The sequence below is a fragment of the Crocodylus porosus genome, unplaced genomic scaffold (assembly GCF_001723895.1).
Source record: "Crocodylus porosus isolate Cpor-Errol unplaced genomic scaffold, CroPor_comp1, whole genome shotgun sequence".
Classification (NCBI taxonomy): Eukaryota; Metazoa; Chordata; order Crocodylia; family Crocodylidae; genus Crocodylus; species Crocodylus porosus.
Genome location: NW_017728906.1, coordinates 150,464,405 through 150,491,385, shown reverse-complemented (window position 1 = coordinate 150,491,385; position 26,981 = coordinate 150,464,405). Strand labels below are relative to the sequence as shown.

The 26,981-nt window shown below is 42.2% G+C and overlaps 1 protein-coding gene across 5 annotated transcripts in view; it reads left to right on the top strand.

Annotated features, from left to right (window-relative positions):
- The window catches only part of RUBCNL (RUN and cysteine rich domain containing beclin 1 interacting protein like), a 32,362-nt gene extending 10,698 nt beyond the window's left edge, over nucleotides 1-21,664 (top strand). For 3 of the 5 annotated variants that reach the window (XM_019529919.1, XM_019529918.1, XM_019529922.1), the window contains exons 4-15: nucleotides 8,282-8,376; nucleotides 12,002-12,203; nucleotides 13,186-13,257; nucleotides 13,992-14,037; nucleotides 14,413-14,557; nucleotides 15,011-15,156; nucleotides 16,460-16,524; nucleotides 17,374-17,612; nucleotides 18,745-18,806; nucleotides 20,189-20,342; nucleotides 20,453-20,543; nucleotides 21,007-21,664. In XM_019529919.1, coding sequence (XP_019385464.1) covers nucleotides 8,282-8,376; nucleotides 12,002-12,203; nucleotides 13,186-13,257; nucleotides 13,992-14,037; nucleotides 14,413-14,557; nucleotides 15,011-15,156; nucleotides 16,460-16,524; nucleotides 17,374-17,612; nucleotides 18,745-18,806; nucleotides 20,189-20,342; nucleotides 20,453-20,543; nucleotides 21,007-21,119 — 1,430 coding nt within the window. In that variant the 3' untranslated portion in view covers nucleotides 21,120-21,664. The remainder of the gene's footprint in view (nucleotides 1-8,281; nucleotides 8,377-12,001; nucleotides 12,204-13,185; nucleotides 13,258-13,991; nucleotides 14,038-14,412; nucleotides 14,558-15,010; nucleotides 15,157-16,459; nucleotides 16,525-17,373; nucleotides 17,613-18,744; nucleotides 18,807-20,188; nucleotides 20,343-20,452; nucleotides 20,544-21,006) is intronic. The other 2 variants (XM_019529921.1, XM_019529920.1) reach the window with 1 other exon arrangement.
- Nucleotides 21,665-26,981: the final 5,317 nt, after the last annotated feature.

Here is a 26,981-nt window from a genome sequence, read left to right as displayed (position 1 = left end):
AAAGGGACAGTCTCCTAATTTTGCACTGATAGCTCTTCACTATTAATCCACTTCCTTCAGATTATAGAAACTTAACATTGCTGTATTATAATCTTTTGAGAACACAAGGGCAAATACTGTGTCCAGAGTGTAAATTCTAACCCCCACCTATATTTACAAAATAAAGCTGCGTCATTTGAGGCTATGGAGAGAGCACATCCTTGTAGCTGATGTAGGTATGCTGGAAAACCCCTGGGGTGGACACTGTTCAACTTTGCAGAAAGATGCCTCTTGCTTGTGGGATCTGGTGTAGCTTAGGTCTGTATGCCCATGCTTACCTCATTTGGTGGCCAGAACTTCTTGCAGCACTGAGAAGCTGCTCCATGAAGCTGTTGGTACATGCAGAAGCCTTACTCTGCTTGGGAAAGGAGGAATAACTCTGCTGGTAGAGTGGAGGTTTCTGCTGCCACTGAAGAGCTTTTGAATGTGGGTGCACTTGGATCTGCTTGCTAAATTTGCTTGACTAAACTGAAGTTGGCTTGTTCTCTGGTACTGCCTCCATTTGTGATTATAGTGAAGACCTTAGCTGTCTCTTTTTACTGACTGCTGTTTGCGACACCACAAGCAACAGGATCAAAGACCGGCTTTTTTGGTTGCTTTTTTGGCTGATATTAGGTTTGTTCTAAACCTAATATCAGCAACATTGCTAACCTTGGCTTCAATTTTTGTTTTTCTCTGTAGTCAAGTAAAAAGTATAGGATCAGGCAGTCATCGGTGCAAAAACAAGTTCTCCATTACCAAGGTACAGAGCAAGTAATGTTGGGGTGATAGCAAGCTCTACTGGACAGGACTGAACTAGTGGTCATACCAGCATTCTCCTCTTTCACTTTGGACAAGTTACCTCAGCTCTCTGTACGTTTCCCCTCCTATCTTGTGTGTCTCACTCTCCTAAAAGAGTTTTTTGGAGGCAACAATTGTCCCTTATGTGTTTTGTAGTGTGGTCAGCATGGTGGGGCCTGCTCTGAGTTGAATCTTTTCTCCGCCATTTTAAATTAAATATGATGATGATTTACCCTGTCTATATTTAACGGAGACTAGCAAGTGGTGGGAAATGGAGGGTTCCCTTTCTTTAAAAGGTAATTTAAAGTTTGGAATACAAGGATTTTTTTCTCTTTTTAAAAATTCATCTTGTATGTACATTTTGGAACCTCAAGCCTCTCGTACAGTTTTGCTGAGCATCTACCTTAGAGGACCCAGAGAAGTGGGGTGAGAGTTCACTTGTGCCTGCTTCGCAGCCTGCCAGAATTCAGTGGAAGTGTTTGTGTTGACTTCATAAGGTTGTGGATATGGTCTTCAGTTACTAAACAAGACACCAGGGGTATCAAATCTTTACTAGCGATGTGTTGTCCAGTAATTTGTCAGGTATTTCAAGTTGAGTAGGTGTTACCATGACTAAAAGTTAGTAGTGAGAGTAAAAATCATTCCCCACTTCTAAATTTGGGGCTTACTTGGTAGGTGTTTGGTGTCATATTTTTCTAAGTCCTCAGTCATCCAGGAAAAAGTTTATAATGTAAAAGCAAGCAGAGGTTGTTGGTTTGCCCACATCATGCAAGTGAAAAGGGGAGACAGACTCCTCTCACCTCACCCTTTGTCAACAGTAGATCTGTGAGCATTGATTTGAGTGGTGGCACTATATCTACATCTCCAAGTAACTAGTTGTTCCCATCTGTAAATGCCTAACGTCATTTCCAGTCAGAGCATGTCCGACTTCTTGATCCTGCAAGGAGTAATCAGAGGACAGGTACAAGTACAGGATCGTGGATTCTAGCAGTAGCTTTGTATCTTGGGGTTTCTGATATGGTAGTGATATTGGTTGGTTCCTTCTGTTAGTTATTCTGTTCACTAAACCAGGACAATATATCTGGATCTGCCCAGTATAGATGTGGTTAGAAACAAGTTACACCCATGTTTGTAGATAAGTTCAGCCAGTCATGCAGGTTAGGGTAGCTTAATCCTGAAATGCTGCCCAAGTCTCCAGACATTGGCAGGAACTGAGATGCATGTGTTTAAGTACAATTATCTTGACTGTAATTTCCTGGTCTTCTGGCAAATACGAGACATGCCACAAGTCTCCATTGAGTCTGTGTGAATAATGATGCTGGCTAGGACAACGGTCCCCTGGAAAGCAAATGCTTGAATGGGTTCTGAAGGGAAAAGGTGACTAACAAAGAAGCAACTGCTTGAAAATATCCTTGCTGTAAACCATGGGCCTCTAAACAAACTTCAAGGGTGGTGGGGTCTTATTGTACAGAGGATGCTATGTTGTCAAATGCTGCTTTCATTGAGCCTGCTGACCACCGTTTTGTGTTGGGAAATCCAGCTTGCCTTCAATAGGTATCCAGTCTAGGAGAGGTTAAATTAGGGGCGGGCTATTTTGGGCAGAGGGTGACTTACTGAGTTTCGACAAGCCATCATGACAGGCAGCCCAGGGCAGATTAATTATCTAAATTTTTTAGGGGCCCCACAGGCCAGATAGAATGGCCTGGCAGGCCGCATCCAGCCCCCGGGCTGCATTTTGCCCACCCCTGGGTTAAATGATAGATCAGTCAGTTGGATGGCAAAATAGAGAATTTGTTTACAATAAATAGGATGCAATTTAATAAGGACAAGAGCAAAATTTTCTGCTTAGAAATAAGCAGCTGCATTAATACAAACATTGGGAGTGACTAGCTGGGATCTGAGAGTCCTAGTGAATCACAGACTGAATGGGAATCAACGCTGTCATACTGTTTGGAGGAGAGCAGCAGAACAGCACAGAAATAGTTGAAAGTCAAGAAAGCGTGATTTGAAGGAATGAATTGTTTTAGTATAGAGAAGACTAAAGAAAGATGACGCAAGTTTTCAAATCTGTAAAGTTGTTGCTGAAAATAAGAAAGTTTAAGAACATTTTTTTTTGTGTGACCACTGGGGATAGAACAAAAAACACTGGACTTAAACTGCAACAAGGGAGCCTGGGGTTATCCATTAGGAAAAAAATTCTGAACTGTAGAGGTACAAGCTGTGGAATAGACTGCCTAGGGTGGCTGATGAACCTTTCCAGATGTTTAGGTGTAGCTGTCTAACCTCTGCCCGGAAGCAGGGTCTAAATTATCTTATTCCAGCTTTATTTTATTCTGAGAAGCCATGGCAGCTATGTTGAGCATCTCAGCTGCTGTCCCCATGGAAGAGTCAACACTTTTATATGGAAACCTGACTGAGGGAAATGAGGTTGGAGTTAAAGATTGGAGTTTGTCAAACTGGCTGTTTGACCTAAAGAGTAGGGAACCTCTGTTTTGAGGAGGGGCCCTTAGTGGAGGGGTTGGGAGCTGTCCAAAAACTGGCCCTCAAGGAAAAATGCTACCTACCTAGCTTCAAATATTGACCTCTTTATTGTAGAAGAAGTAAGATCAAATGGGATCTAAGTAGTCCATCTCTGTGGGGGTTTTTGTTTGTTTGTTTTTTATGAATTTGTATACTTGGTTGTAAGAATTTCTTACCCTTACCCTTTATTAAGCTTCTCTTTTGCTTTCCTGCTGTATTTCCCCTGAAGGGCTTGAAAAGGCATGTAAGCAAGTGATTTCGTTTACTTATCTCATATTCATGTCAGCCTAGAGATGGGGAGATTAGGGACCCTATCTTGTTGAAAACTGAGAGAAATTCAGAATTAACTTCTCGTCTTAATGACTATTTTTGCAGTCTGTTGCAGTTTCGCTTTGCTCTTTACATTAGAACAGTGCTGCTTGGTGCCTTAAATTTCTTACGTTATCAGATGACTTGCAGAGCTTCTAGATCCCGTAGCTCAGTCCTACATTACTGTCTTCAGCTTGCTAACCTCTAGCTGCTGGCCTAGCTTGGGGAGCAGTATGAGATTCCCCTTGTTTTGTAGTTTCATAGCTGGTAGGGTCAGAAGGGACCTGAGCAGATCATCTAGTCTGACCCCCTGCCATAGGCAGGAAGGGATCCTGGGGTCAAATGATCCCAGCTAGGTAGCTGTCTAGCCTCCTTTTGAAGACCCCCATGGTAGGGGCAAGCACCACTTCCCTTGGAAGTTGGTCCTAGCTCCTAGCTTCCCTGACAGTGAAGTAGCGCCTTCTGCTATCTAGCCTGAATCTACTGTCAATCAGCTTATGGCTGTTGTTCCTTGTTACTCACAGTAGTGCTCAGGGGAACAGGGGCTCTCCCACTGCCGCTGGTTCCCCTTGGCAAGTTTGTAGGTGGCCACCAGGTCCCCTCTCAGCCTTCTCTTGTGGAGGCTGAGCAGGTTCAGGTCACGTAGCCTCTCCTTCCTCATAGGGCCTGCCCTGCTGCCCCCTGATCATGCAAGTGGCCCTCCTCTGGACCCTCTCAATGCTGGCCACATCCCTCCTGAAGTACGGTGCTCAGAACTGGACATAGTACTCCAACTACAGCCGGACCAATCTCACGTAGAGGGGGAGGATCACCTCCTTGGACCTGCTCGTGATGGATCTATGGATCCATGACACGGTGCGGTTAGCCTTACTGACCACGTCCCCACATTTGCGGCCCATGTTCATCTTGGAATCAGTAGTGACTCCAAGATCCTTTTCTGCCTCTGTGCTGACAAGAAGGGATTCCCCAGCCTGCAGGTATGGTTCTGGTTCTTCCTCCCTAGGTGCAGCACTTTGCACTTGTCAGTATTGAAACCTATTCTCATCTGCCCACCTCTGTAACCTGTCCGGATCTAGTTGTAGCCTGTCCCTCTCTTCTAGCGTGCTCACTTCTCCCCATATCTTGCTGTCATCTGTGAACTTGAACAAGGTGCTTTTCACCCCCTCGTCCAAATCGCTGATTAAGATGTTGAACAGTGCAGACCCGAAGACCAAGCCCTGGGGACCCCACTGTCCACATCTCTCCAGGTCAAAAGTGACCCATCCACCACCACTCTCTGGGTGCGGCCCTCCAGCTGATTTGTGATCCATCTGACTGTGTAGGCGTCGACACTACAGACGCCTAATTTTTTAATGAGGATGGGGTGAAAGACAGCGTCGAAGGCCTTCCTAAAGTCTAGGAAGACTATGTCCACCGCGACACCAGCATCCAAGTACCTTGTGACCTGGTCATAGAAGGCCACCAGGTTGGTCTGACAGAACCTGCCTCTAATGAACCCGTGTTGATTGCCCCTAAGCATAATCTCCCTTTCTGGTCCCTAGCAGATGTGCTTCTGGATAATTTTCTCAAAGAGCTTCCCCAGGACCAAGGTAAGACTAATGGACCTATAGTTTCCTGGGTCCTCTTTCCTCCCTTTTTTGAAAACGGGGACCACATTGGCCTCTTTCCAGTCACCAGGTACCTTGCCAGAGCACCATGAGTAAAGCTGCCAGTTCACTAAGCACTCTGGGGTGGAGATCATCAGGACCTGCTGATTTGAACAATATAGTCCCTCCAGAAGTTCCCTGACTAGGTCCTTGCTGACCCTAGGCCTGGTTGTGCCTCCCCTGGGTCCGTCCAGATTCCCAGTGTGGGGTATGTCCCTGTCCCTGCTCAGAAAAATGGAAGCAAAGAATCTGTTAAAGAGATTAGCTTTGTCATCTTGTACTACCACCAGATTACCAAGCATGTCCTGCAGAGGCCCCACATTATTTGGTACCTTCTTTTTACCCTCTGTGTATTTAAAAAAGGACTTCTTTGTTATCTTTGGTCTGGGTTGCTAGTCCCGGTTCCATCTCTGCCTTAGCCTTCCTAACAGCCCCCTTACAATCTCAAGCCAAGGCGGTATAATCCTCCTTGGTGATGACCCCTCCCTTCCATTGGGTGTATGCCTCCTTTTTGGCTTTGTGGAATTCATGGATGCTTTTGGTGAGCTATGGGGGCTTTTGAGCACTCTTGCCCCCTTTGATCCGTGTGGGGATTGTCACGCTTTGAGCTTGGAGGTTCGTCTCCTTAAGGAATGACCACTCTTCTTGGACTCCCAACTCCCCTCCCCTCTGGGACCTCAGTGCCTCCCTAACTAGTCTCCTTACCTCATTGAAATCTGCCCTTCTGAAGTCTAGGCCTGCTGCCTTGCTGCAGGCCTTTGGCACCCTGCGCTGGATGGTGAATTCCAGCAGGCGATGATCGCTATCACCCAGGTGATCGAGCACCCGCAGTCCCCTCACCAGGTTGTCACCCATGGCCAGGACCAAATCCAACAAGGTGTCTCTCCTGGCTGTGCACCTTCTGGGTTAGGTGAAGGTCCTGTAACTCGGCTAGGAACCTACGTGAATGGTCAGACCTGGCTGACTGCTCCTCCCAGCAGATGTCTGGGTAGTTGTCTTATAGTAGTGACAATGGCATTGCTCTGTAATGAGGCAGAAGGATGTGGGCGCTGAAGGGAAGCAGGGAACTGAAATGCAAGAATGAGACGCTTGCTTTTGGGGATGGGGGCAGATGGATGATTTGGATTATCTCCTGGCTGGCAGTTGGCTAACTATCAGTTGGATGACTACTTAAAAATGAGCTCACCCTTTCTTATTTCCTCCTTGTCCTTAAGTATGTGTGCACAGTCCAAAAGCTAGTCCCAGTGTTTAAATTGAAACAAATTCACTGTGAAATTATTTCTAAGGATTTATCAATAAGGCCCCCCTTTTTTTTTTTATAGAGCTACTCCAAGGCTCCCTGTACAGTTTTATTTGAAATGTACATTTCCACCTTTGCCAGGCAACTTTCTGGCTGAGTTTTGTATTTCCTGCTCTTTGGTTCCAGATGGGTAGCATCCTAATGGGTAGTGCTTTTCTTGGGTGGGTGTGGGGTGAGGCTTGTGCTTAGGAAGAAACCAGATGGTTTTGTGTGACACAGGTTGCCGTGTGGTGCTACCAGATCCCAGCCAACTCCTTTGTGCGGGTTTTATGTGCAGCTGCTTTGCTGACATACTGAGTTGGCACAAAACTGTCATTCCACACCTTTACCTGATTAGGCCTGTTGGTGGCAACTACAGATCAGGGCTAGCTCATTTCACTAATCCTGAAATGATGTGTTCAGTGCTCCATTGCAGATATGTTCAGTAGCCTTGTTTTTATCTGCTAAATTATTTTAAAATTTTAGTCCCTTTGAACAAGTTAAGTGATCAAAGGTTTTGATAATATTTTTCTGAGGTGACACATTTATAGAAGAATATTCAGGGATCCTATTACTTGGTACAGGTGTTCCTGGGGTGGAGCAGGGAGGGAGGTTTTTTCCTTCCGTTTTCATCCCCTTATCCAAATCTCACTACTTTTGGATGGGAACGTGAAGTCCTCTTATAGAAAAATGAAGAGGGGAGGTTAGAATAGTCTTCTGCTAGAAGTCCTAATTCGTCTTTAAATTTAAATAGATCTCCAGCTTCTTTCTATCTCCTCTGCTTTTAATTTCTCAAAATATGTTTCTTTCCTTTTCATTTTATTTCTTTTTTAAAGACATCTAGCCCCCAGTTTTGGGTTTTGGTTTTTGTTTTAGGGTAATATTGCATTATCTCTTATCAACATGCCCAGAGAACATGTTACTTCTCTCCAGTGTTTGGGGTGGAGGGGGGATCCATCAGTCTCCATCCATCTTTCTTCTCTGTGCTCTCAGTTTTTCATTCTTTATGCAGGCCTGCAGCTTCACAATGGAAATGTTGCCTTGTTGGTACAAAAGTACATTTAATTTGAAAACACTACATCAAAAATTTTTACTGCCATTAAACTTCCTTCCAGTAAAAGATGAAAGCAGTTCCTATGGATGAGCAATAAAGAAAATGAACATTTAGATTTAAATTGGCTTTAAATCCACTTCCCCCCCGCCCCAACACCAAAACCTCCTGCATCCACATGAAACAACCACCATGTTAGAGGAGCTTGCCAAATCATTAGACTTGCACCAAAACATATGTTTTGCTGTTACAAGTTTATTTTCCAGCCTTGGAGCAGTATGTTTTAACTTGTTAACTGTGAGTGCCTTGTTGCAGGGATAGAAATGGCTCTACTGTCTGTGGCTTTCCTCAGCTGCTCAGGCCCGTTACCTTCTTGTCATAGTTGTTTGGTGTCATGCAAATCTGCAAGTGAGCGTACCAGATTGACAAAAATTGGTATTTTCTTAGCAAATTTCATTACAAACCTCTCTCAAACACATATGTGCTGCTATATTCATGTTCTTTCCCTTCTGGTTGCTGGGATAACTTTAAATATAGTCTACATTTTCAAAAGAACAGCTTGGGCAAGCATACAAACACTTACTGCATTTATTTATTTTCTGGAAACTGTTTGTTAAATCCTTGACACTGCAAGGAAACTAACAATACTTATTGCAGTGTCTACAGATACAACTTCATCTTTGAACACAAGAACTACTTCCCTGAATTGTCCCTTGCGGGATATCTTCATGCTTCCTGCAGATGTGGAAAAGGTAAGGATGTTACACATTTCAATCCATTGTATTATAGTATATTTGTGAATAATTAGTCCTGACAGTTGTTGAATCTCCATAGACAATTCCATCTGGTGAGTTCTAGAAGAATAAATTTTGAGTCATTACCAAATTAAACTTTACAACTTTTTGTTGTTGTGGTTTTTTGTAATATTTGGAGTTAAATTTTATGAGCATATCGTATGCTTCACTTAACTGGAATTCGAATAGGCTTACACTGCAAACTGGTTGTCTGTAACTGCAGGATAAAGATGGCAACATGCTGCGCTGAATTATTTACCGTGCTAGTGTTAAATCTGGTTTTAATATCTCACTTTGGTCTAGAGGAGATGTTCCATACTATTAACATCAAAGTCAAAAGAGTTGCAGAGAGTAAGAAGGACAAAATCAGAGACTGAGATTAGGGGGCTAGCTATTAGGGCTGTGTGAAATTTCACTGGGTGTTTTCGTTTTGAAGCTGTTTTGATGCGTTTCAAGCTCAAAACAGTGAAATCGAAACAAAACAAAAGGCTTTAAAACAAGGGCACTTGAAATGTTTCAAAATGTTTTGAGTTTCAAAGCCAGGCTTGCTTGGCTTCAGCACTGGTCCTAGCCAGCAGCGGCAGCCTGCTGTCATTCTGCGCGCAGAGCCCAGGCCCCGTGCCCCCCCCGCCCCGCCCCCAGAGGAGTCCTGGGGATGCGAGCCCCCAGATCTGTGCACAGGATGACAGGAGGCTGACTGTGGGTGTAGGCGTGCCCAGGGCGTGGCCAGGCAGCCCAGGCGTGCCCAGGCAGCGGCAGCCTCCTGTTATCCTGCACACAGATCTGGAGGCCTGCACCACCAGGAGGAGTCCAGCACATCCCCACAGCCCTCCCGGGGGGGTGCAAGCCCCCAGATCTGCACATGGGATGACAGGAGGCTGCCACTGCTGGCAAGTGATACGAGTTCTTTCAACTGTTTGAGGTGCAGTTTCCCAGCAACCTCTGTACCTATCTCCTTGAAACTTGGCAGGCTTTCTGGCTGCAGAAGGGGCTACTATTCCTGCAATTTTCGTCTTAGGCAAGAAATGACAGTGTCTTAGGCATTTTCATGATTCCCCGTTATAGCCTATGAGTGAAATGGTTTCAATGAAACGGCACAGTGCTTTGAAACTAAATGAAACAAAACACTATCCTTTTGAAACAGCAAAATGGAAATCAAAATGAAATGGTGCTGTTTTGCAAAGCCCTATTAGCTATTGGTAGGAAAAATGTTTCTTTTTTGTTTTTTCTGAGTCGTATGCATGGAAGTATTACATTATGGAACAAGGAGAGGTGATCAGGTTTGCTTACTGCAGCGATTGTACTCGACCTTGGCATTTAGTTCCAGCTAGTTCAGTGTGAACAATGGACATATCCATGCTGATCAGAACTCAGAACGGTACTACCTAGCTTTCTATATTACTCTTTACATCATTAGACCTAAAAGCCCTTCCTAAAGGGGGTCATTGCCTTCTTTTAATCTATCAGGATAGTAATTCACAGAGATTAAGTGACTTGCCCAGCAGACCAGTGGAAAAACCAAGAATAGGACCTGTCTTCAAAATCACAGTCTTGTACTCTGAGTAGGCAGCACCACTTCTTGGAGAGAAGATCAAAAAAGCTCAGCCATACTGAATGGGGAGAAAGTAACAATCAATGACACATTTATTGGACTGTGGAGTAGTCTCTTATTGGAAGTGGTAAAAACTGGTGAGCTCTAAAACTAGACTAGACAAAGCTATTGCATACATACTGTAGGTTACAATCCTCTCCAGAAGGGAGATGAGGTAAATGATAGATTAGGGCTTCTCCAGTGTTCCTAGTCACAATAGACAAAGGTGAATTGGGTCACTTTTATAGGGTAAGGTGCCCAGTGTGTAGTGTGAAGATGGGGATGAGAGGGCTGAGAGCAGAAAGCAGACTTGCTTAAGTTTTTCACTGTGCTAGTCTTTGGTGCAAGTCCTTGTGGCGTTTATCATCTTGATGCAAAAGAAGCTCTTGCAGACAAGTTCTTAGGTATTGTTTAGGTCGGCTTGAGGTGCCAATGCTTTTTGATCTCCCAAAGATCAGGCACTAACAACATTACATAGATTTTCTGAGTCTTCTGGGTAGGAGGATTTTGTCCTTAGTGGTGTTGTCATTGTCTCTGTCTCTCCATGCCCCTCATGCCTCCAAATAACTGTTTTAATACTCTCTCCCTTTTGTTAGTAACATATTCCAAAGCTTACTAAATGTTTTTTGTGGAGAAATTGTTAAGCCAACCAGTGATACTTAATTAGACAATATTTGGTTTAAAATAGTTTTCTTCACCCATGCAGGCTTTTGAACCATTGCATCAGGTCCTGTAGTACTGGGGAAACTTTTTTTTTTTTTTAAATCCCTTTTGTCCTAAAGGAGAATGTATTCTTCAACTTAACAAAATTATTGTTACTTTCCCCGCCTGCTTTTTACACAGTGCTGTAGAGCAGCAAGGGCCTACCTTTTTTTGCAGGCATCCTACAAATTTAGCCTGCGTGCTTCTTAAGCCCTACCCTTCCTTTGCCTAAATGCTGATCTGCTTTTTGTTCCCTCCCTGCATAATCTGCCTCTGTACTCTTCTGCTTCTACCCTGTGCTCCCTGCTTTAGTGCTCTGCTTTCTGCTCCCTACCCTATCCAGCACTGTGCTGACTATCCCTTGCCTAATCTGCCATGTGCTGCACACACAGGCTGCCTGTGGCACATGTGCCACAAGTTGGCAACCCCTGCTGTAGAGGATGCCATGAATCAAAACTGTCCTGTTTTTCAAGCATAAAGGCCTCCCTGCCCCTCCTTTTTTCTTTTTTTTCTTTCTTTCTTTTTTTTTTTTTTTTTAAGCAAACCATCTGTTTTGCATTCAAAACTTGTGGGTTTGGGGATCCATATGGATTTTTAAGCTTGGGGCTTTGCCATGAGACCTCAAGATGCCTACAGGTGAGAAAATAACTACCTTGTGGTTAACACGTAGTAGGAGGCAGAGGATCTGGCTTCCAAGTCTGGCCCTGTCACTGACTTCCTGTGACTGAGCCAGTCCTGTCATCTTGCACTTCTACTTCCCTGCCTATAAAATGGGGCAGTTATTTCCCTGGCTGAATTTTTTTAATGTTTAAAAAGTGCTTTTGCACTTGACATTCATCCATCATCTGAAGATCCTAAAGTGTTATTAAAGCACACCACTTCAAAATTTTATATGCATACTATTAAAATTTAATATGCATACTCTTTAATTAAAAATCCTAGTAAATGTGCATGCCAGAAGTTAAGCCATGTTGCACAGATTTATGTTGAAATCTTGAGTCTACACCTTAAAACAAATAAAAAAGAGAATATATTAAATGCTTAACTATCTACATGTATATTTAGGAGAGGAAAACAAATGGAAGCTATATGACTAATTAATGCTGAGATGTGATCTGAATTTTCTTGGTTCTCCTCCTTTATCTTCTTTTTGTTTTAAATTCCTCATTTTCTTTTTAAAAAAGGTTTCAAGTATTTTTTGGCTTGTTAAAGTGAGGAAGATGCTCATGCGTCTATTCTGATTGATTGTAGAAACTGAGTATTAATTGGCATTCCCTTTCTTGTGCCCAGGAAAATGCACACTTTTTTGTTGCAGATATGATCATTGCATCTCTGGAAAAAACGAAGTGCATTATCTTCACTCATCAGACAGAGTACTGGGGTGCAGATGAGACTGATGGATCAGTAGGCAGCTATCCAGTGGATTTGGAGATGCAATCTTGCACCAGAGTACAGCAATCTGATTCTTGTTCTTCAGACAGTGGTTATGAAGGCAAGAGATTTATTGTTAAATTATAATGTAACTCTTTCTGCCTACCTTTTAGTCTCTCATTACCAAAGAGGAGAGCACCTAAACAGTTGGGACAGATGCTTCTCGGAAGCAGATTCCCTGCCCTCCTCTGTAATATCTGTACCAGCTGCCCAACAAACTGTGGTATAGACACGTGAACATTTGGAACCACTTCAAAAAGGCAGCAGCTGTTATGTTCCAATTATCACATGTGGACAAGTTAGGAATGCAACAAAACTGCTGTGGTTGCTTATTCTGTGAACTGTATCAGTAATATGATTCTGCAGGTGATATTTGCCTCTTCTAATATTCATGATATATTTTTCTCATTTGTGCCTCTGTTTATGGAGTGTACATAGTGATATGTATAACTAGAAGTTTCATCTCGCATTTTCATTTATAAAAAAAGATGAAGTTAAGATTGAAAAGTATATAAGTGCAAGCAACTCTAGCATATGTGTGAATTGATTCATCTTCCTATGTTTCCATTTGCGTTAAGTGATAGTGAATCTCTTCATTTGCCCTTTAGTTTAATTGAAAGATTCAGATCAGTTTCTGTAGTAGGCTGTGATGAATTTTTCCTTAATGTATTGTATATGCCCATGTAGTCTGAGGCAGGGTAACCAAGGCATCTGGTACTGTAGTGTCATTCTACAGTGCATGAATTTGTCCTGAAGGATATTGAAATATTGTGTAATGCACATGTAGGTGATGTAACTTTTTGGGAAAGTTAACAATGGCATGTGTGGGATGAGGCTTCTACATTATGGTGATAATGTACTTCACCTCAAGTAGCCCAGCCCATTTTGGGAGGGACATAGTAAATTATGTTCCAAGTGCTTGTAATTTTAAAAGTGTATCAGATTTTGTGCATGTGAGAAGCAGGGAAGAACAGTAACAGAATATTACAAATACAGGTATAAATACACTAATCCCACTGTAAATGATTTTTTTCCCTCTGAAGGTGGTGGTGTCCTACAGGTCAACTCATCTGTAAATCCAGCTCTGGACTCGGATGATGAATTTGTAATTATTGGTAAGGCTGCCAGATGCAGCTTTTGCATTGGCCTAGATATTTGACTATCTTCAGACAGGTGCATTGATTCCTTTAGTACCACTGCCTCTTCCTCTCCAAAGCGGGGTGTTCCCTTAGGATGTATTTTTAGTACAAATTCACTTTTGATAAAAATGGCCTACAAATGGAAAAAGTTAAAGGCAGTTTGCATGAGTATTTGAACTTATGCAAAACCTTGTACACAATTAAGACCAGGACAGGATTTCCTTTCTACACAGGCATAATTTTCAGTGATTGACCTGAAGAGTCCTTTGTGTGTGTTTGTGCTGGGCAATACCTTATTACATCAGGTAAACTGTAAATAGATACATATCACAGAAGAGCTCTCTATCTGTACACTGTGACCCAGGTTCAGTTTCCTGGTGCGCCACAGGCTTCAAGTTGTGACCTTGGGAAAGTCATTTATTCTCACTGCTTCCATTCTCCTTTCTGTAAAATGTGAAGAAAGAGGGCATGGAAGTAGTGGCGATAAGGATGATCTCTTGTTCTTGTATCGTGTCTTTCATTTGAAGAAGTCAGAGATTTGCGAAGAATGGTGTCACTGGTTCCATTTTACAGTTGAGGGGCTCTAATGCTTTGTGAGGATGAGTATGTTAATCATTGTGAGCTGGTTTGCATATGATGGATACAGATAGAACATGAGTGATGTCAGCCCAACTGGAATAAGCTTTCAGTTTTTTCCTTCTCTTCTGCAGAACTTGAAGACTTGGAAAATATTTCATCAGTCCCAGATGACAGGTAATTGTGTTTCTTGACATAAGTAGTCTGGTACTACTCTTTCCTGCCATATGTTGAACCAGCTTTCCAGTTGCTCTTATTTCCTTGGGTTAGGAAGCACATATTGCTCCTAAAGGGGAAGAGAAGGAGGAGTGTTGTTGGACACTGGTTCCTTCAGCTGATTTCTGGAAAAGGAGTTGTTCTCAGAATAAAGTCTGTCTAATATTTAATCCTTGCCAAGAGGGATCATAGCTATGGTACAAGAGTCCTTTAGAACATAAGTATAACAAAGCAAGGTGGGAGGGGTGGGAAGAAAGAAATGTGGAAGGAATATTCAGGGATTCAGAGAATGCAGTAAACCCAAAATGGTGCTTTTTTTTTCTTCACTTCCTCAATTTGCTTAATTTTCAGATCCTCTCTTGAATTGGGCTGTTGTTCTGCTGAAGTAACAGCACAGAAGCTTTACAGATCTTTCAGGAAACGTTGGCTGCAGATGGAACCTGAAGTTCAGCTGTCTAGGTGCCTGGATACAACTGGACAAAAAGTAAGTCTATGAGCAGCAAACAGTGTGCCTTTTATTCAGCACACCAAACCCCGTCATTTTAGTGCAGCTGCTTTGCTGACCTGGCAAGAAGAAAGAAGCAAAGAATAACACAAAAGTGTTTAAGGCTTGTGGTTTGTTTTTCTGGTTTGTTTTTTTTAAGTTCTGGGACAATATCAGTCTTTACCATGTTTATAAACTTTGAATCTATTTAAGGGGCTGAAGGACAGAGGAATTCCTGTGAAAGCAGAACATGCTTCGGGAGTTGCTTCTGAGCATGACTAGGGAATGACACTGAGGGGTAATTTTAGTTGTGGATGGTAATTGTACTAGAAATTGTGGAGTATTGGAAGTAACATTTCATTGCATAGTTTACAAAGTCAGCTGGCATCAGTTTGACTTGCACTGGAAGTTCAACTTTACCCTTAAGCGTGACTTTTTTTTACCTTCTGATAGTTTGTGAATAGAAAAGATATTCCAAGGGAATTGGAGTCCAGTATGAATCTGGCAGAAGAAATCAAGATCAAATCCCGATTAAGAGGAACTACAGACTGGGCTCCCCCTAGATCTCAAATTATATTTAATATTCACCCATCTGAAAAGTAAGTCTCAGATTTTGAGCGTCTATCCTTGGATCGTCACTTCTGTTACAGTAGAAGCAGGGACCAGATCAGGCCTGCTGAAGGCATGGAAAAGACGCCCATGATGTCCATTGGGCCTTGGATTGGGGCTTGTGTTCAGCCCCATGTTTAGGAGCATGTGGTGTGCAAGAGAATAAGAAGTGTATCTTGTTTTGGGAAGGCAGAATAAAGAAAATATTTTTTTCCATGGTTGTGACTGAATGCAGGTCACATGAAGCAGGGGTAGTGTCACGCATTCTTCTCTTGTAACTAAAGCTTTAAACCTGTCACAACTATTGAACTGGCCAAAAGTGGCTGCCTAATGCAGCAGTAGCTGTGACAGTTAAAGTTTAGAGGGGACTCCACTCCTACTGCATGGAGCCAGCCTCTGGCAGGCATTATATAGCATGTCCATGCCTCCATTATGGTATGGAAATAGCTTCCTGACTTTAAAACATGCATCCCAATTTTGGAGGGCTAATTTTTGAGGGAGAGGGGAAGTGTGTGGGGGGTACCACAGAAAAATATACTGTATTTATTTGCATATTTGATCAAATGTCCCAGTAGAAATTACATCAGACATGCTGATACAGCAATAACAGTACATGTACTGTTGGGCAAAATGGTGACTCACTTGATTTAAAGAAACAGCACACCACTGAACTCTTAGAAGTACCAGTTTTTGACATTAACTTGAATGTATATTTGAAATTTTTATTTTTGAGGAAACCTGATTTCCTGCCATCTTTGAGTCTTTTTGTTTTTAGTAAAGAAAGGTGAGTTATTCAGGGGAACTACAAATCTAATTCCACTTAAAGTAATATCAAATGCTCATAGTAAACAAAGTGGAATGCATTGGGTTTTTTGTTTTTTTTTTTTCATGTTTGCTACTCTATTAGCATGCTATCTGGTGTTTCTGGTAATTGAAAATGATTATAAAATGTTCAGATAAATGTTTTATTTTCCCCTCTCCTACCCCACCCGCTTCCAAACTGATGCATTTTTAAAAAGGGAAAACAGAGAGTATCTGACTTGCATATAGCTTTCCCTAGTAACATACTTTGTGGACCATGCCTAGAATTTAAATAGCACGTGGGGCTCTTGTTTTACAATTTACCCTTCCACCGCTCCCTCTGTTCTGAAGGAAGGTGGGTGTTTTGATTGACAGGGTAAGCCTTGTAAGAAGGAAATACAGGTGAAGGTGGCTGACGTGTTGGAGAATGTAGGGTTGGAACTACAGGGTTTTTTGGGGTAGGGAGAAATAATTCTTTGTTCCTTCATGTAGGAGAGAAGCTGTTGTAGCTGCCCAAAACTTTACTTGCGTTGGTTGTGGAACCCCAATAGAATGCAGTAAGTATATTAAAAAGTATATGAGATGCATACATGCATCCATGCATACACACACACATATACATATATGAACACACATACACCTACTGAGTGCCACACTTATTTGTTAACCTAAATTTGTGTACCCATAGGATGTTGCCAGGCTTGCAAAACCAATGTCTGACCTAGAAGGGAAAAGTTAAAGCTTGGGACATGCCTAGACGATACACAATTGAATTATATTCCCGCCTGAAACTGCTGTAGCTGAAACCAGGTTCCCATCCCCATCTACAATAAGTGCTATTTATGATGCTACAGATAATTTGACTTCTCTTTTATACAGAATTTCTAGAATCTGCCTTTAGGCAGTTTGTGGAAGTGGATGCACTTGTACATTACCATTATCTTCTTATATGGGAAATATTTCAAATGATTTTATGAATCTGGGTATATGGGCAGCAAAGAATGTATCTTTCTGAATTGGCATGAAGAATTTGAATATTCAAGAGTACATAAGTAAAACTAGCTCTGTACGAAGTGAGATTTACTTGCATTTGCTGGCACTGTTTTCGATATTTTTAATTTTTATGGGGAAGTAGCAGCAATGCTTTCCATGAATTGCATTTATCACATTGCTCTATTTTGTCTTGAGAATAACAAGGACATATTTTCTTTCTGCATGTAATTCAGAATGGAAAACCCATCAGTTTAATTCTTCAAAAAATAATACCTACCACCTTTTCCAAAAGGTCTTGCTTTCTGTAGATTTGAATGGGTTATTACTGGGTAGGCATGTTTTTAAGAGGCAGTACAACTCTTAAATAACAAACCATTCTTCTAAAGTTTGCTTTCATTGTTAACCTTTTACAGAATACATCAGGAGACTCCGCTATTGTGATTACCTAGGGAAGTATTTCTGTGACTGCTGCCATACTTACACACAATCTTCTATTCCTGCCCGAATATTAATGAAATGGGATTTCAAAAAGTACTATGTCTGTAACTTCTCCAAGTGTCTCCTTGACAGTATATGGCAGAATCCCTTTTTCAATGTGGCCTGTATCAACACAACCCTTTATACAAAGGCAAAAGAACTGAACAGAGTCAGGGTAAGTACTTTAAAGTTGTGTGAGTGGTGGCCTGGACACACTAAGATGGAAAAACAAGACAGGTTTATTATTCCACAAAGGACTTTAGAATTGTCATCTGGTGCTGTCTCTGGGTGATCTGTACCATCGGTGTCCACCTTGTCCCATCGCTGTTGCTGGGACCTACCACTTTCATTCACCTCAGACTGAGGGCTGGAAGGTGGAGAAGTGGTTGTCTCCTTGCTTGTCCAGACGTTGGGAACACCAACCACATTCCCCTGATCTTTAGAAGAAGGCATCTCTGTATCTGGGACCTGAGTCCCTTTGGGTAATCATCTGCACTGGACACCTGTTGCCAGGAGGCTTCAGCATTTGGTTGCAGGGCAGGGGCGGGGGGAGGCAGGTGCAGCAGGGGTTAGAAAATCCTTGGCCCATTTAAAAATTGCATCCACCTGCTTTTGACAAGTTACTTATGGAAGAAAGGGGAAAACCAAGTGAACAGAAAGGTGTAGCATTGCTCCCATGCAGCCTTCCCTTTGCTCTGGAGAGTGTCACTTGCTTTTGTGTAGTCCCTTATTCTGCAACTTGATCCATGCAGCAATATGAAGTGTTGCAACACAAGGGCCATATCTTGTATCATGCATTTGCAGCTGGTGAACAAAAATAGCCCACACATACTTGCCAATGGGATGGACTTTTGGTGCATTTGTGCATCTAGTCCACGCTTGTCCAACATATGGCCTGCGGTGTCTGTTTTCTGAGGCCTGAGGTGCTGTGACAGGAAATGGAAGTAAAGACTGTACTTTTGTTTTGGTGGGGTGATGTGATACCTCTTCCTGTGAGGTCTTTGAATATGGCTCACCGGCCCACTGGGTGATAAAAAGTTCAAGATTCAGCCCCACATTCAAAAAGGTTGGGCATCCCTGATCTAGTCTGTCGAACCCATTGCTGTGTGTACATTTCCTATTTTTAGGCTAAGACTAATGTACTGGTAAAATGTTGCAACTATACTGTCAGCAGTTTAAACATTGCTGACAGACCAATTGGTCTTTCTGATTTTTAAATACATTAGTGAGGCTACTTTGGCTTTATATTTTACATACCGTGTGTGTGTGTGTGTGTGTGTGTGTTTAATTCTTCCCACATCCCTTAGGAAATACAAGAACAGCTTTTGCTTATGAAAAGGCTATTGAAGACCTGCAGGTTGGCTGAAAGGTATGGAGAATGTTTAGACATTGCAGAGGTTCCTAGAAGCGTTCTTGCATGCAGTTTTTAAACTAGTTTTCTGTCTGATCATTAGAAATTCTGATACCTTCCTTCTCTTTCTGTGTAAATGTCAAGTGATAATGTATTTTTAAGGTAGCTTTCTCTCTCGCTTTCCCCTCCCTCTGTAAAAGTCCTCTTGAAACTCGATTGATCAGACTTCATTAATAATTTTCTGACATCACTTATTTTCCTTTTAAGGGAAAGTAAGTGTCTTACACAATATAAATCATTCTCACTTCTATGGCAACTACAACCAGTTACTTTTTTATGTTGCAAAATGATACCTCTTCCGTAGTTTATTTATTCAGTCTTCACTTAAAACACAAAACAGGCTGTAGAAAACTTGCAGCTGTGATTTACTTTTATTTGTCTCTAGGCGCTGTTATGGTAAGGAATGCTAGAGCAATATGGGATGTTATTCCAACTGACTGCATGTTTGTTTGATATAAACACATTGAAAATTGCTAAACTAAGCACTGCAGCCAAATGGTAAAATACTGGATAACATTTAATGCATAAATCAGATCCCCTTTTTACATGCGAAGTTAGTTAGGAACTTCTGTATGTACATTGACGTGGTAGGTAGTGGTTTTCCTCAGTTAACTTTGTAAGTAGAGTTTAATATTTTATAGTCACCAGCATAAGATGAGAAACTTTTTGTGGTCATTTTGGTTTTGTTTGTTTGGGCTTTTTTGGAAGACATCAAAGGCTTGTTTGTTTAACTAAAAAAATCCAGCAAGACAAATCCTACTGCATTGTTATTGTTGGGTTTTTTTGTTTTTGTTTTGGGGGTGAGGTTTGACAAAAGAAATATCCAATCTTTCCTGCAAACTTATTTTTTGGGGGGGAGGGAGGACTTAATGGAAGATTGGAGGTTATCCTTTTATGTAAGAACTCTGATACCTAAACAATTAAAGAATAGACACTTTTTTTTTTCCTTTAAGCCATTTTGTTCAAGTTTGAGTTCAAGGTATTATGAAGGTGGTGTTTTCATTATTTGTCATTTCACCAGAGACCCTTCCAAAAAATTTTGCAGCAGCAACAAGGGGAAAAACAAGGCTTTGTTGAACTTCTGTAGTTAAAAAGAAGCAAGAAAAATAACCGTTGTTTCTGACGCACAGGAAAAGTCTCTCAGAAAAGGGCAGAAATATAGTTTTATGTAAAGATTCATAGGCCCCCTTTTTAAAATAAATTCTTCCATGTGTATATTACTACCAGATTTATTTTCTCCCTTGGTGACTGTTGAAAAAAGTAAGCAGGTCAACTTGTAAAACTTGCTTGAAATTTGTCCTTTTGCAGTTTGGCTCTTTTCATCTTCCTTAATCCTACAGGGTTCTGAAAGAATATGAACAGGTCCCCTGCCACCTGACAGAAGAGCTGCATCTGTTTTCAATGGATGATCTGGTGAAGGTCAAGCGAGGGCAACTGTTGCCTCTCCTAAGGGACATTCTAAAAAGCTCCACCTCTCATATAGAAAACTGCGAGGTAAGGAACTGTGTTATGTGCAGCCTTAAAAATGCACACAATTGTCATGCTTCTTTTATATTAACCTTTTTATTAAATGCAACAAGTAATCTTGTCCTCAACTTTTCTAGCTCTGTCAAGCAAAAGGATTTATTTGTGAATTTTGTCAAAGATCAGATTTGCTCTTCCCATTTCAGACTGCCATATGTAAAAGATGTACTGGTATGTTTCTGACCTAAGCTTTTTCCTCTGGGGTGAGTGTGAGTGGGCACAGGAGATGGGGGTAGGGAAGGTTTCAAGCTCTGATTTGGCAAGGTGCTTAAATTTGTGGCTAATGCATAAGCATGTGGGTAGTCCCATTGACTTCAAACTGTCTTGTCTCTGTGAACTTTTATTCCAAACATGGGGGCATATCTGAAAAGAACTTTTGGGAGGGGGTGTGTTCTCTTGGTGTGGATTTACCTTTTAACCAGGGATTAAGGTTGATCCAGCAGTGTATTTGTTGTAACAGATCTAGCTAGACCTGTTGAAAACCTTCCAGATGACTTCATTGGGTACTGGACTGGGTAGAGTTTTAAAATATATTTGTACTCTACTGTGCATTTTCATTCCTGCCTACGTAAAAGACCATCTTTCAATAAATGCAGTTATTTAGTACCGCTTTTCTCATCTGGTCTGTTAACAGCTTGCAAAGCATGCTTTCACAAAGAGTGCTTCCAGTCTGAAAAGTGCCCCAAATGTCTGAGGATAGCTGCACGGAGGAGGCTGTCAGAAACTTCATCACCTGTGCCTTTCTGATGTGGGATTACTGTGAAGATGCTGCAGGCTTCTGAGGAAGCTGGAAACCAATTCTTATGATGTTTGCCTTTAAGTTGGATAATGTTGTTCTAAACATTGCTACCATTTCAGTCGCATGACTTCTTTTAAAAAAAAAAAGAAAAAAAAAGAGTAAGGTTAATATTATTCTCACTAGGAGAGATGAGCATTAGTCTTTTAAACTGACCACATAAAAAAACTGTATTAATACCATTGTTAACATTTTTGCTGCTATGTGTTTTTACTGTTGTTTTTTTTTCCTGTATTTAACATTTTTTATTTTATATTTCACATTTTTAGACCATTCTACTCTGTTACTTTTGCATACAATATATAAAAATAGTAAACAGCATTGGGAAATTCTCAATCTTATTAGATTTCTTTTACTATAATAAGAAGTGATAACATGTGAGCAACTTTCCCCTTTTTATATTGAAATGCTCTGGTAGAATGCCTTCAACTTTAGAAATATTACCCTGACATTTTTTTCCAGTTTACATGCTTGCCAAGATTTAAAAAAAAAAAATCACTACTCTTATAATGCATGCGATTCTGTTCCACCCTGCTTGACTTCCTGAAAAACAGCTAATGCAGAAGGTCAGTGGATTTTCTTCCTTGCTACTTTTTTTGTGACCGTCTTAAGGGTAAGATAGCAGCGTGTTACAAAAGTAGATTCATAAATGGATTTTCAGGGACTTGAACAGGATGGAATAGAATAACAGTAAGTGTTTAAGACCACTTGGATACCGAAGTCTTGGCCTCTTGGTCTCCAGGGTGGTACTTTCCAACTTGGGAGATGCCAGACTGCTTGATAAGGACAGGGAAGAGATGCAGGACTTCGAGGATGCTGATGTCTGCAAATGAAGTATTGCTATCTTTTTTTGTTTGTTCGTTTAAGTTGTCAGTTTCTGTGATTGGCTTCATTTAGAAGCAGCATATGCATACAGAAGCTTCCAGCAGCTTGGCTGAATCTGCCAGTGTTTTGTGTGCATGTCCAGCCATCAACTGTTCCTGTGGTATTTTGGCTCAGCCGTGTCTAAATGGGTATCCATTCCCCTGGGCACTACCCCCGAAGCTTTTACAGAAGGGATCATCAGTTATTGTAGACTTTGACGTAAGTAACGTGGGCCAAAGACACTCTTAGGCTAGAAAGAGGTGCCACCAAACGAAGTGGATCAGCTGTACCACAGTGAGTCACAACACAGCTGCTCTGCTTCATTGCACAAGATGTATGTTGCCCCTTGTCCTCCCCTTGATGATGGTACAGGACAAGGGGTGATATGAGGCAGTTTTGGGTGAGCAGGTCTGGCTGAGAGAAAAAAACTGAGGCTGTCCCCAGTGAACCAGACCCATCCCTCGCTATGGGTCTGGCTGAGTGGGGAATCCTGACTTCCCCACTTATGGAGAAGTGCACCAAGATTCCTCAGCTTGTCTTTCTGAAAGCAAGGAGAGACAGGCAGGTGTGCTGGGAGCTTGAGCAGCTCTCAAGCCCCAGGATACCTGCTTAGGGTGGGTGGACAGTATGAGCAGGTCAGGCTACCTGTACTCTCCTGCACAGAGCTAGCAGACATCTGCTGTAATAAAGCAGCAGAGCCTGTTACTACCTCTTTGCCGTACTACTGATTTCCGCCCCTCTCCCCCCCCACCCTTTTTTGTGGCACAACAAAGAGTAGTGACATCTGCTTGCTCACAGTTTGTTCCTGGTAGCACAAATGAGAGTCAGGTGATGTTTCCACCCTTGGATTCTGGATCTGTGTCCTTTTGTTCTGAGCTTAGCTTCTTTGTGCACTCCAGTTCCTGTTTTAAAAGATATCCCCTTTTTGTACTAACACAAAACAAAACTCTGTGACCAGGATCTTCTTGAAATTTGCCTCCAAACTGAAACTCTTTCACAACACACATTACAAGTGGAAGGCAGGGTATAGATTTACCTGGTAGATTAACTGAATCAGAGATGTGTACATTTTTTTGCAAGTCCAAGCTCACATCATCAGATGCTGATGCAATGAGCTTGGGCTCTCAAGAACTTATGCACCTCTGAATTAGTTAGTCATCTCCCATTTGCTTAGTTTTATCAGGTGCATCTACACCCCATTTTCTTCCTGACTTGAGACCAATATGGCTAACTACCTCTCTCTGCACATGGGAAGTAGGCACACTTAATGCTTCACATACAGATTTATTTTTTTTTCTTTCTTTAGTTGAAAATAAACTTTAGTGACTCATTGCATGGAAGATTATCATCTAGTACATGTAATCTCCAACCAGATGCTGGGCTATACTGAGCAAGTGAAGTTAAATGATGAAATGTGGCAAGAGGGGCCTACCTACAGAGTTGGCTGCCTTTTTAATATGTTGCAAGTGTAAGTTTACAATTGTAGCACTTGCATACACAACTAGATCAATCCCACAAATGGATTTGCTCTAGGGATTTACTGTTTGTGGAGGATGCAGTTTAATTTAAGAGTCCTTCAAGGTGTTGTGTACAGTGCACAAATAACAAAATAGCCATATAACTGTGTTCTGCATTGGATATGTCTATTTCTGAAGATTATTCTCATGAGTGAGCTTTACTGGCACAACATGAAAGGAGTTTTTATGAAATGTTTTCAGAAAGGAGATTGTGTCTGAGTCACTTCTGGCACAAGTACTTGCTTCAGCACTGAGGTGGAGTTCTGAGTACCCGATGCCTAACCCAGCCTTGTAGGCATCAAAAGTCCCTTCAAGCTAGAGTCAGTCTGCCACCTGCTGGTGCCATATTCCCAAATCGTGATTCTCAAAACTCCTGCTCAGTGACTGCCTAAGGGTGCAGCCAGAAGTGCAGCTCCCTGCTGTAACCGAGAACACTTTGCAGGAAGCCCTCTGTGTTACAAGGATCCCAGGGACCAAACAGAAGTTCACTGTTAGTTCCAGGGGGGAGAGGAATTGAGCTGTGACTGGAAGCCTGCAGCCAGCTTCCCCTAGGAATGGCCTCCCCTCTCTCTCCCAGCCTGTCCCTGTTTTCAGATTGGGAGTAGGGAAAGAGAGCAGAGGGAGCTTGTTCCAGGGTTCCCCCGCTGTTGATGAAGGGTGGGGTGGGTGAATTGGAGTCCTCTGGCCTCAAGGGGCCTCTAGTATACCCACCTCACCCTCCAGTGGGGGCTGAAAAAACCCAACAAAACTTCCCTCCACTCCCATTCTGAAACTAGTGACAGGCTGGGAATGTTTTGGAGGTGCCTGATTTCCTGAGATGCCTATCGTTCCTATTCCTATGTGCCTACATGTCTGCTTTTGGCCAAGCCTAGAACTGCTGGTTATGGTGCTAAGTAGCTGGGTGCTCAAATCAAAGATCTGGCAATGCATCTGCAATCAGGAGTTCTATCTGGTGCTTCTTAGGGCTTCATAACCTGGTTTTTAAGCTAGAGGGATTAATATGTAGAGATGCCAAGAGTAGACCACTGTCAAGCATGGCTCATCCTGCAGTCTATCACGATCAAACTGCTAACACCCTGGCAAAAATCTCAGAGGAACTCCTTGAGAATGAAACCAGGGATAGACCTGGAAAGGGACAGGTGTGGAGATGGGGAACAGACCCATAACCTGGTAAGTACTGCCTATCATGTATTGCTATGTAGGACATCATAGTGTAAAAATGTTGGGTTTTGGCCAATACCTACCCTGTACTACCATGGAAGTACTACTATTTTATACCCTGGGATGTAATTAGCTCTGAGTAACGGCGGAAGTTAGGTAATAAGTTTCCGTAACTTACTTTCCAATTGGTGTGAGGAAACAAAGGCACACACAAGGGTCTTTGTCGACACTCACCTGCCTCTGGTGTCTGAAGTTCTGTGCACAGATTGTAGTCACAACCGTCAAACTCATGCGTACCCACATGATTGTGGTGGCTCATACATACCATAGGTGACATGAAAGTGCACATTCACCTTCTATCAGCTGACAGCAGGAGCTTTTCTCCATTCAGCAGAGCTTGTGTGTAACTCCTTGCTGTCAGAAAGGTGGGTTCTACCACTGCAGAGAAACTCTTGAGGGTAGACTTGCCAAGTTTTGCTGAGAGAACCTTGTAGCATACACCAGATCTCAGGGAAAACACTTAGGAGGGAAGGAAGGACAGTTGTCCTTCTGAAACAACACAGAAGATCCAATGATGGCATTACCTCGTACTCAAACCTCAACCACCACCAATTCATTTTTTTTTAAATAATGGTTTTAGAAACAGTGGTGAACGTATCTATTGCTTCTAGATAGTAGATCTCATGAGTGATGGTATGTCGATAGGTGCTGCAAGATTTGACACAAGGCCTCTTTTCTGTACCACATACCACTCAAAGTAGAATAAATTTAATAGGAGAAGCAGAGAGACTGACCCATAAGGTGGGTGGCCTGAGCTACCTGCTCAGTAGCTCAGCACCATCAGGACCTGGTTTATTATCTGTGTCCAGGGTGGACATTTAACACCTAACAGAGGGGTGTCAAACTCAAATGAGCTGGTGGGCCAAACCTTGACTGCAGGGTTTCCTAGGGGCTAGATGACACCCCTTTGCATCAAGCCTTGTGGGGCTTTTTACCATGGCTCCCAGAGCTGCTTTGCCAAAAGGGGGTTAACACTGACTCCTGTTTTTACCTGTGGCAGGATTTTCTGGGGGTTTTTTGTGTTTTTTAATCACTGCTTGGCATGCAAATCAGCAGTGGGGTGGCAACAGTGCTAATTCTCATGTTCTGGCTGTGCTGACACGGGACTCTGGCAGCTGCTGTGAGAAGTCCTGCTGGCCAGATCCAGAACTAGCATGTCAAGCCCACAAGAACCTCCATGCTCAGGACTCAGCCCATCAACTCATTTGAGAGAAGCCATACCAGCTGGATGACACATTTCCACAGGCTTGTTCTGGCCTGCACCCTGACCTAGGGGATGGAGATGAAATGGTTCCTTCTTCATAAATGAATATAGGGGAAAACTCAGCACTTGCATTGGATTCAGCTGTACTGCAGGGGAAACTATTGATACCTGCATTTGCTGTCTTGTAAAGATGGAAGATAAAATCTTAATATTGTACACAATGTTCTGACACTTGTATGGCTTGAGCTGACCCCCAAAATTAAGCATGCCTTCCTCATTCTGTATCATTAGCTCATTAACATTGGAGAAGGGCCCGCTGAAGCAGCATATATATATATCTTTTTTTTTATTAACTGTTGTTAACAGATTACAGTGAGTTTAGGCCTCAATGTGTTATCATAATTTAAATATAAATTTAATAGGTCTATTTTTAAGAAAATGATGCCTGAAAATACAAAGTCTGATGCCTACCATGCAATTTAAATAAAAACTTGTTGAAGTCTTGTTATCTACCCGCACTTGTCAAATTTGTGTTAACAAAACACAATGTTTTAAGCTTTGTGAATAATTAATGAATTGTTTTCCACCTTAATTGGGCTTTTTTGGACTTACAACTGGAAGGGACCCTGTGAGTCAATAACTCCGCTCCCGCTGTGTTTCAGGTCACTGTATCACATATAACGCCCTTTATGAAATTTTATCAAGCTCTGTCTTTAAAACTAGGTTGGTGCTTATCTTCCCTGCTTTTCCATTTAAGCACTGTTCACTCCTCTCAAGAGTAGAAACAGTCTTCTGATTCCCAGCTTGAGCTTAGTGTTACCAGATTTGCCTGCTACTTTGGGGTACGCTCATTTATTAGGGCTAGGGTCTTGGTAATTCTGTCAATGTGCTACTTGTGTTACTTGTGTTTCTATATGGAGCTGTATCTCTCCCTTCTGCAAGCCCTCACCCCCAGTGGAGCTATCTTGCAGGACTCAGTTCAGTGGGGCTGGGTTCCTCCAGTCCCC